Source organism: Nicotiana tabacum, chromosome 16, assembly GCF_000715075.1.
Source record: "Nicotiana tabacum cultivar K326 chromosome 16, ASM71507v2, whole genome shotgun sequence".
In the NCBI taxonomy this organism is placed as follows: domain Eukaryota; kingdom Viridiplantae; phylum Streptophyta; class Magnoliopsida; order Solanales; family Solanaceae; genus Nicotiana; species Nicotiana tabacum.
The window spans coordinates 169,422,459-169,433,448 of record NC_134095.1 but is presented as its reverse complement, the minus strand read 5'-3'; the positions used below and the strand labels follow the sequence as shown (position 1 = coordinate 169,433,448).

The 10,990-nt window shown below is 37.1% G+C and overlaps 1 protein-coding gene across 2 annotated transcripts; it reads left to right on the top strand.

Moving 5' to 3' along the window:
- Positions 1-4,699: 4,699 nt before the first annotated feature.
- Positions 4,700-7,543, top strand: LOC107780196 (xylan glycosyltransferase MUCI21-like). 2 transcript variants are annotated; one of them, XM_016600731.2, is made up of 3 exons: positions 4,700-5,196; positions 5,278-5,349; positions 6,048-7,543. In XM_016600731.2, the coding sequence occupies exons 1-3, from the start codon at positions 5,022-5,024 to the stop codon at positions 7,343-7,345; spliced, it is 1,545 nt and encodes a 514-aa protein (XP_016456217.1). In that variant the 5' UTR covers positions 4,700-5,021; the 3' UTR covers positions 7,346-7,543. The 2 variants fall into 2 exon arrangements, with proteins under 2 accessions (XP_016456217.1, XP_075089727.1); XM_075233626.1 differs by having other exon boundaries at positions 4,902-5,349.
- The last annotated feature ends 3,447 nt before the right edge of the window (positions 7,544-10,990 follow it).

Genomic DNA, 10,990 nt, shown 5'->3' with positions numbered 1-10,990 from the left:
AAATGTTTATGTATACATACATATGTATCATGCATTTCATATCAGTAGCCTTCAGAGGTACTCAGATGTTCCAGGTTGTATATTCTTTATCCCTGCTTGCATTACTGTTCGTATTTATGGTTCCCTGCCTTACATACTCAGTACTTTATTCGTACTGACATCCTTTTGTTTGTGGATGTTGCATGTCATGCTGCAAGCCTTAATAGACAGGCAGGTGCAGCTCCCCCACCACAGTAGGTTGTCCAGTTCAGCAGTGATTGGCGAGATCCCTTCTCCGGACTTGCCGTGGTCTTGGTATGCATTTTTGTTATAGACATTATGGGTATGTCGGGGCCCTGTTTCGGCTATATTGCAGCACTTATGTTCATTTAGAGGCTCATAGATAAGTGTCGACTCATTTATAGTTTGGTATGCCTTGTCAGCTGGTTTTTGTTGTATAGTCTTTCATGGTAGCGTGGTAGCTCGTACCTTATATGTAGTTTCTTGATTGTATGGTCATCCCCTGCTATGTATGTTCATGCCATAATATTTTATTGTTGGTTGTCCATGATCCATGTCTACCATTTATATTGATCTCGTCAACCCTAAAAGATAATAATAAAAAGGTTAGATAAAATGTACGTTGGTGCTCGGCAAGTATGGTCGGGTGCAAGTCATGGCCCTCCAGTTTGGGTCGTGACATCCCAGGATACCGTCCTGTAGTCCCAAATATAAATATCCAGTGGATCTTTCGGGATGCCGTCCCGTAGTCCAACTCAAAATGCACGGGGATCTCCCGAAATACCGATCCGTAGTCCCAAATATAAATATCTAGTGCTAGGGGGAATCTACCGGGGTGCAGCCCCGTAGTTCCAATGTAAAAGTATAGAGGGATCTCCCAGAATTCAAATCCGTAGTCCCAAAGTAAACATGCATGGGGATCTCCCGGTATACCGTCCCGTAGTCCCAAAGTAAACACACAGCAACAACACGAAGAACACTCAATTCAATTCAAATTTCGTACCAAGGTAGAACATGTATTTATAACTTAGCATGCTGCACAGAATCCAAATATGGAAGTTTGAGTAAATAAAGCCATTAAGTCAATTAGACATGCTTCCCTAAGCTAACAGTAAGCTTAAATTACAAGTAGTATAGATTGGGAAAGAAGCACAATTATAATTAATTAATGAAAATAGAATTTTCAACAATCAGCACAAGCACACACTCGTCACCTCACGTACAAGGCATTTCCAATATCAACAATACCAAATCCTAAGGGGAGTTCCCCCCACAAGGTTAGGCAAGCCACTTACCTCGAATCGGCTCAAAATCGACCCGAAACCACGCTCTTGCCACGAGTACTCGACTCCAAATGGTCCAAATCTATTCAATTCAATTACATAATGTAAATATAACTTCAAGTAACTGATTCCACTAATTAAATTTAAGATAATACGCGAAATTAGGAAAAATGACCAAAACACCCCTCGGGCCCACGTCTCGGAATCGAGTAAAATTTATAAATTCGAAAGCCTCACACTCTCACGAGTTCATTTATACCAAAATTATCCCAATCTGACATCAAATTCCATATCAAAGTCCCAAAATTAGGCCTAAGAACCTTTTCAATTTTTCTCCAATTTTTCCACCCCAAATTCGAATTTAAAGGATGAATTTAAGCATATACTCGTGGGAACTAATCAAAACCGAGTAAGAATTACTTACCCAAAACACCCAGGTAAAAATCTCTCTCAAAATCGCCAATCCCGAGCTCCCAATCAATTTCTAAAGTTTTGAAACTAAACCCTCGATTCTGCCCCTTTTCAAACTAGTGAAATCGCATCTGCGATGCGGTCCCGCTTCTGCGAAGACCAAGTCATATATGCGACATTTCATTAAACCACAAATGCGACTTCCTTTCCGCAGATGCGGTGCCGCTTCTGCGGTGCCTTGGCCGCATCTGCGGTCAAATCCCATTTCGCCTCAAACCGCATCTGCGGTACCTCAACCGCTTTTGTGTGCTCTCACCTGCGGTCTCCAAGCCGCAGGTGCGGTTATGACAGCAGACTCAGCAGCTTCAGTTGCGAACTCCCAACTTCCCGTTAACCATCCGAAATCATCCCGAGGCCCCAGGGACCTCAACCAAAAGTACGAACAAGTCATATACCACTATCCAAACTTATATCAATTCTCAAAACACCTAAAACTACATCGAAACATCGAATTAATCATGGATTCGAGCCTAAGAACTCCAAAAGCTCTCAAATTACGCTTTCGATCAAAAAGTCTACCAGACCTCGTCCGAATGACCTGAAATTTTGCACACAAGTCACATTTCACACTACGGAGCTACTCCAACTTTCAGAATTCCATTCCGACCTTTAGATCAAAATCTCACTATCGAACAGGAAACTTTAAAAATTCAACTTTCGGCATTTCAAGCCTAAATAAGCTACGGACCTCTAAAACAAAATCCGAACATGCCCTTAAGCCCGAAATCACCCAATAGAGCTAATGGAACCGACGGAATTCCATTCCGATGCCGTCTTTACATTGCTACGATTACGGTCCAAATTCTAAAACTTAAACTCTCGTTTAGGGACTAAGTGTCCCAAAACTCTCCGAAACTCCAAATAATCCTCCCTGTAACTCACAATAGCAGAAACAAATATGGGGAATGCAGTTAATAGGGGATCAAGGCGCTTTGGAGAAGGTTAATGTGATTCAGGACAAACTCCGTACAGCCCAGTCCAGATAGAAGAGTTACGCGAACCGGAAGGTTCGTGATGTTTCCTATATGGTTGGAGAGCGGGTTCTGCTTCGGGTTTCACCTATGAAGGGCGTCATGAGATTCCGGATTTTGGAAAATGTAGTTTCAGTTTGAGAGTTGTATTGTATATGCCGAGCGACATCTTAAACGCTTCATCTTGATATTTTTCTATAGTTTTGGCTAGTTTTATCTTGTTGTTTTCTTTTCCAAAATTGTTAGGCTTACCTAGTCGTAGAGACTAGGTGCCGTCACGACAGTTCACAGAGGGCAAACTTGGGTCGTGACACAAGCAGAGGCGGACCTATGTTTGGAGAAGAGGGGTCACCGGAACGGTTGATGTTCGGCAATATATATATATATATATATATATATATATATATATATATATATATATATATATATATATATATATATATATATTTAAAAATATGAGGGAAAAATTGGAACTCTTAAGATCAAAAGTCAGATGAGGATATTAATTGAGCAGTCCGCTCATATGCCTGCGACACCTTCAAATCCTGAGTCCATCTTGACACCAAGAGAAGAGATTGTTACATAGCGAAATTTTATTATATAAGAGTATAACACCATCTTTGGTTGAAGATGAAATTTAAACAAAAAGAGAATGACTTTTAGCCCATACCAAAAGTATATTAGAATTTATGATTTAATCTGTTATATGACTTAATAGTGAAATGAAAATTTAAAATTAAAGTCTTTTAAAATATAAAAATACTTATATCGTTTTTTTAGAATGGATTACAAAGAAAAGAACCACATGAAATTAAAAAATAGAATTAAAAATTGCCTATCATTGAATGTTAATTTTTTTTTCCCCCTTCAAGCACTAGTATGCAGAATTTACTGATCTAATTAATTTAAATTTGTATCATAATTGGCAAATACTGTTATAAATCGAAATCGATTGAACGTCCATTCAACTATGATTTACAAGTGTTATTGCGACTTATAAGTTGCATTATTGAAATTGCGATTTATAAGTCTCAACTTATAATTGTTAATTACGACTGTAAGTCCGCTTTGCCAATCTCAATAAGATAAGAATTTAATTATGTACTGAAACTTCCTACTTTGGTCACTAAAATACAGCTGACTTGGCTTCCTTCCATTGACAACTCTAAACGGTGATTCCTCATTCCTCACTTAACACCCCCCCCGCCCCAACACCCCCACCCCCCAACCCACAACCCCAACTTTACAAAATCCACCACTCTAAGTGGGCGTTTGGACATAAGAATGGTAAACTTTCAAAAAAAAAAAAGTAAAAAGAAATTTTAAGTAAAAATGGTTATGTTTGGACACAAATATAATTTTGGGTTATTTTTAAAATTTTGTAAGTGATTTGAGTAAATTTTTTGAAAAATAGCTTTTTGGAATTTTTTAAATTTTCAAAAAAATTCTAAAATTCATCTTCAAGTGAAATTGAAAATTTTGACTAGATTTCGAAAAAAAAAAAGAATTTTTTTTGACAAAAAGTAAAAAAATTCTTATGTTCAAACGGGCACTTATAGCCTGTTTGGCCAAACTTATTTTTGGTCAAAAGTGTTTTTTTTTTGCCAAAAGTACTTTTGGCTAAAAATTGAGGTGTTTGGCCAAACTTCTGGAAGGAAAAAAAACGATTTTGAGGAGAATTAGAAACAGTTTTGGAGAAGCAGAAAACAGTAGATTCTCTCCGAAAACACTTTTTTGAGAAGCACTTTTGAGAAAAATACACTTAGAAGTAATTTTTTAAAGCTTGGCCAAACACTAATTGCTGCCCAAAAGTGATTTTCAAACTAATTAGCCAAACACAAACTTCTTCTCACCAAAATTAATTTTGAGAATCCTTGTTTGAGAATCTCTTTTTCAAGCCTTCAACCCTAGAAAAACCTTTCCCATAAGCAAACTACAAACACTATTTACACAGAAAGTTCTCTTCTTTGAAACATATATTTACATATTTTATAAAAATTTCTTTTCTTTGCTCTCTTCAATCTTGAAAAAATAAAAAAGCTTTCATCTTTCTCCTCCTCCTCCTTTTCTTCTTCAACCCCATAAAAACCTTCTCTTAAGCAAACTATAAACACCCTTTTATTCTTTCAATACATAAATACAAATAAAGTTATCTTCTTTGGTATCTTCATTCTGCAAAAAAAAAAAAAAAAAAAAATCCTTAAAAACCTTCTTTTAATCAAACTACAAACACCCTTTTGTTTCTTCAACAATTATATTTTCATTCTGAAAAAAAAACTCTTTTTTTTTGTTCAATATGTGCAAGAAAATGATGCATTATAAGAGATATCAGCACTGGAATAAAAAAGAAGATGTGTTTGTGGTTTGTGTAGATGAAGAACTAAACTCTGGTTATAATTGCAAAAGAGCTAAACCAAAACTTTTTTACCTTCTTTTCCTTTCTTTCATCTCTTTCAGCTTTATTTTCTTGTGTAAGTTGCTCTCTGTTTTTCTCTGTTTTTTTTTTTTTATTTTTTTTTTCCTTTTTCTGATTTTGTTTTGCATGTGTGCAGATTCATTTCGTTCTGAAGAAGCAGGACTTGTTCCTAAAACAGATATAAATTCTTGTTCCTCTGTCTCTAACGGTTAGTTTCTCAATATTTTTCTATGTTCTGTTTTTCTCTTCTGCTTTTCTTGAGTCAAGGGTCCGTAGTCGAAGCGCAGGATAAGTTCTGCATACACACTACCCTCCCAGAGCCCAACTAGCGGGATTTTTACTGGGTCGTTGTTGTTGTTATTCTTTTTTTCTCTGCTTTATTTTTTCTCATAAAAAATGGTCCTATATCCTTCTATGTTAATATACAACAACATAGACAGTATAATCCCACGGGTGGAGCGGGGTTAGTGAGCTCTATTTTTGGTTTTTAAGGAACTAGAGCTATTTTTGGCTTCCGAAAAGGAAAAGTTTTTGTTGATTTTTGTAAAATAATATGGATTTTAATTTCCTGTTTTTGAAGGTTCTTTAGGGTAGTAATGAAATATTGTGTACAAAGGGATGAAAAAGCTGCTACTTTTTTATTGCTTAATTGTAGTCCTTTTATGGTAGTGATTTAAATCAGGTTGGAAAATGGTATAAATGCTCAAGTTTATTTCTTGATTAATTAATAGTCTTTTGTTGACAAAGGGAGCAAAAATTATATGTTTATATGTGCTGACTGAGTTTCTTCTTGGTGTTAGAATCTTTTGTTTGTTAAGGTTGTTGGTTTTAATGTAACAGTAAGAGAGTAATATCAACAACTTTTTTTCTTCGCGATTTTTGACAGTTCGTTTGATTGAACTGCAGGGACAATTTGTTGTGAAAGAAGCAGTATTCGCTCCGATGTATGTGTTATGAAAGGTGTTGTTAGGACAGATTCTGCTTCCTCTAGAATTACCCTTTACAAAAACAATGGTCATAGCGATTATGTGTTGCGCGATACTGATGAGAATGACGAGGTACTTCAGCATGAAAAGATTAGGCCGTATACTCGGAAATGGGAAAAGAATGTGATGGATACCATTGATGAGTTAGACCTTGTTGTGAAAGGGAAGCATTATGGCGTTCGCCAAAAGTGTGATGTCGAACATGATGTGCCCGCTGTGTTTTTCTCTACTGGAGGTTATACCGGAAATCTCTACCACGAGTTCAACGATGGACTCTTGCCCCTTTACATCACTTCTCAGCAGTTCAACAAGAAGGTTGTGTTTGTAATCCTTGAGTACCATAATTGGTGGATAATGAAGTACGAGAACGTTCTTCCTCACCTCACTGAATATCCTATTATAGACTTTAGCGGAGATAAGAGGACTCATTGCTTCCCTGAAGCTATAGTTGGTTTAAGAATCCACGATGAGCTAACTGTTGATCCTTCATTGATGGGAAACAATAAGACGATTAGAGATTTCAGAGACCTTCTGGACCGAGCTTATTGGCCTCGAATTAGAGGTTTGATCCAAGATGAGGAACGTGAAGCTCGGATGAATAAAGAAAAACTTATTTCGTCACCCTCATCTGAGTTAAAGATGGTGACGACGGAAGAAAAGAAGGATTTGAAGAAGCCTAAAGTGGTCATAATAGCGAGAAATGATTCTAGAGCTATAATGAACGAAGATTCTTTGGTTAAAATGATCGAAGATATTGGGTTTCGTGTAGAAGTTTTGAGGCCACAACGAACGACAGAGCTTGCAAGGATCTATCGAGTCCTTAATTCGAGTGATGTTATGATAGGAGTTCACGGTGCTGCCATGACTCATTTCCTCTTTATGAGGCCTGGTTCTGTTTTCATCCAAATCATTCCCCTCGGAACAGATTGGGCAGCAGGCACTTATTATGGAGAACCAGCAGTCAAACTAGGTCTCAAGTACATCGGATACAAAATTCTTCCGAAAGAGAGCTCCTTGTATGATGAGTACGATAAGAATGATCCCGTCCTGATGGACCCCAACAGCGTGAACGACAGAGGATGGGAATTCACGAAAAGGATCTACCTTGATCATCAGAATGTGAGGTTGAATCTTGGAAGGTTTCGTAAAAGATTGCTTCGCGCCTACAATCATTCTGTTGCTAATGAAAATGAGCGCCTTCGTCGTCAAAGTCAGTAACTCTTTTACCTTTTTGTGGTTTACCAAATATACTTAGTCTCAATTGTTAAAGCTCTTAGAGTTGTATATCATAATTCTGAATAAAAGAAATAAGCATTGCTGCAGATCTAGATTAGTGGCAATGCCTTTTGTGTACATCAAGTAGGGAAATGGTAAAGTTGTTCTTTGGTTTCTAAGAAAAAGAAATGCTTTGCTTTCTGAGATTTTGCCTATATTTCTGGTTCTCATGCAGTGCATTAACCTCTTCTCCTGGGGCCGCACCCCAAGGAGGCCTCCTTGGGGCGGCCCTTCTCGGACCCTGTGTGAACGCGGGATACTTTATACATCGGGCTGTCCATTTTTCACAGTTCATGATTGGGTTTTTTATCTCACCTAAGCAAAATGTATCTGAATTGTCAGGCTAAATCCTTATGTTTTACTTATTTTTTGAAAATTTGCATAGTGTTTTTAAATCACTGTGTATACTTACCAAGTTTGTTGGCAGGGCACTCTTTTTTTTTTTTTTTGGTTTTTAAAAAAAAATAGATTCCCCGAAATTTTTCGCTATGTAGATAATATATCTATATGTACAACAACAACAACATACCTAATGTGATCCCACAAGTGGCGTCTGGGGAGGGTAAGATAGAGGTTGTTTCGGATAGGCCCTCATCTCAATGTATCTATATGTACATATATTATAAATGGCATTTATGTCCTTGAACATGTCATTGCAATTTTTGGTTTAACCATCCTGTATCCGAAACTTATTGGCCAACTAATCCAGATTCTGGGCGGATAAGGCTCAATAAAAGGGGAAGTTATCCTATCAAGGGTTTCTTCATTCGTAATGTTTGACTCTAAAACTTCTTGTTAACGGTGGAGGAATCATATCCATCTGATCACACCTCTTGATAGAAAACATCAAGATGATAGAAGTTCAAAGAGTTTCTCCATTCGTAAGGTTCGACTCTAAAATTTCTGATTAATGGTGGGGGGTCATATCTATCTGATCACACTTCTTGATGGTAAATATCTAGATGGTAGAAATTCAAAGAGTTTCTCCGTTCGTAAAGTCCGACTCTAAAACTTCTGGTTAATGGTGGAGGAATCGTGTCCATCTGATCACACTTCTTGACGCTTACCATCAAGATGATAGAAATTCAAAGAATCCTTTGCACATATTGCTTTTGACTCGAACCAAGTAGTTTTTGAAAAAATTAAAACACATGTATGTCTAATAAATCACAGCCATATCCCACATATCTTGGATCTGTCCATCTAATGACTTTTCCATATGCCTATGAAATTTTGTTTCTAACATGACTTTTGGTGCTAACATGATTGTATTTCTGTTCTCATTAGATCATCTTCTACAACATTTTAATAAATAAATAAAAAAAACAGCCCAGTGTATTAAACTTCCGCATGCGCGGGGTCCGATGACGGATCGGACCACAAGGGTCTATTGTACGCAGCCTTACCCTGCATTTTTGCAAGAGACTGTTTCCACGGCTCGTGACCTCCTGGTCACATGACATTAACTTTACCAGTTACGCCAAGGTAACCCCTTTCTTCTGCAACATTTTAAAATTTTATCAATTATTTTTTCTGCAAAATATTAGTCCTAGGTTTTATATTACTGCAATCATAGAGTTGCATCTATTTTCTTTGCTGGCATTCACAGAACACTAACCTACTTTTATTTAAATATACTGTCTATACATGATACATTTTCTTAAACTAATAATACTTAGATATATTCAGCTTGAATCTTATTAAATACTATGACCGTTGATGCATGTGATTTCGATTGCTTTCCTAGTCAACACTCTAGTTTTCAGCAGTTATTAAAATGTTCCACCTTATTTGTCTTTCCCAATGGTGATGTTTCCGGTACAAAATAAATCTTTTTGTACTATACGGTCGTTTTGAAGGGAGCCTTCGCATAACTGGTAAAGTTATTGCCATGTAATCATGAGGTTAAAGCAGTGAAAACAACCTCTTGCAAAAATGCAGGATAAGACTGCGTACAATAGGCCCTTGTGGTCCGGCCCTTCCTTGGACCCTGCGTCCCGCGCATAGCGAGAGCTTAGTGCACTCAGCTGCCCTTTTTACATTCGCTTTGAATCCACTTAGTTTGGATCCAATCTCTGATTAGATTTCAAAGTTAATTTTGTCTATGAAGTTTGTGTTTCCAACATGTACTTCTTCTCCATGATTCTATCATTTCTCATCTACCTAAACTTTGGTAGGCAAAGTTATTTGATATATATATTAGTAGAAATTAACAGGTATTCAATAGAATAGTTGAGGTGTGGCCAGCCAGTTCGAGCATCACCATTATAAGAAAAAAGTTTTTCTCTAAAATCCATCTTTTGCAGCATTATAAGAGCTTGACGATTCTTAGTAAGAGACGCAAAATGCTACAACTTTTTCCCATTTGTTCAAGCTTTTGGTGGGTAGAGTTACGCTTCCCTTTTTTTCAAAAATTCATCCATTTTCCTTCACTTCAGAGGGCTTCTCTAATAGGGAAAAACCTTCCATTTACGTCAAATGACATGGCCTTCCCGAATCATCCACCATCCGAGTTCCCTTTCCTCCCTATAATGCTCCCTAGCGCAGGCCTATCACGCTTCACGTACACGGTATCTGTGCAGGTAGGAGGCGATAAATATCTAGTCGAACAGTCCAGATGTGCATGAAACAGTCCAAGTATGCGCAAGCTGATCCAAAAATTACAGTTACTTTATTGTAAAATAAGAGGACCCTAACAATTTTCCATGTACAACTTGCTAGTCTTACTTAAGTTGTTGTACATTAATGCACATGTAGAGTCAGGGTCTTGCTATGTCTGCACGATTTCTTCCAAGTAAAATGGTACGTATCTAGTTTCTTTATTGGCACTTAAAAACCACTAAACTTACTTTTTTTTTAACTACACACTGAATACATAATATATTATCTTAATCAGTGATATACTTATCCAGCTCCCTTGTCATTAAATGCCGTTAATGCATGTGATTTCGATTGCTTTGCTAGTGATCAACACTGCATATTCTGCTGCAAGTTTTTGAGATGTTCCACTTTTTATGTGTTTCCCAATGGTAATGTTTTCAGTACGTACTGATAAATCTTGGAGCAATGTTAGAGTTGTCTCCGTATGACCTATAAGTTACGAGTTCAAGTCGTGAAATCAACCACTGATGCTTGCATCGGGATTATAAGGTTGTCTATATCACACCCCTCAGAATATTGCGGCCATTCCCTAGATCCTGCGTGAATGCTAGATGCTTCATGCACCGGACTTGCCTATTTTTTATACTGATAAATCTTGTTGTACTCTTCATTTAAATACCAATCACGTGTTGCACTCTTACTATTATGGCAAAAGCTCCGATAGCGATACCCATCTTGAAAACTTTATATTATAGTTTCGATTTTCAAGTAAAATCCATATGCCTGAAGTTTGTGTTTCCAACAGGGACTTCTTCGGCTCCACGATAGTGTATATGTTCTCTGATCAAATGCGAAATCACATTTTAATTATGAGTTTAACTGAATCTATTGCTTTGACTCGAATTATATATGCATGTGCACTTTTTTGTTGTTGTAAATGTGTACATAAAATAATATACATTCTAAATCCATTGACATTTAGATCCT

What these genes read in the sequence shown, in the direction of transcription:
- LOC107780196 (XM_075233626.1), top strand. Translation starts at nt 5,022, where the DNA reads ATGTGCAAGAAAATGATGCATTATAAGAGATATCAGCACTGGAATAAA. An exon ending in TTGTTCCTCTGTCTCTAACG is followed by an intron (nt 5,350 to 6,047) that starts GTTAGTTTCTCA and finishes ATTGAACTGCAG; the next exon opens with GGACAATTTGTTGTGAAAGA.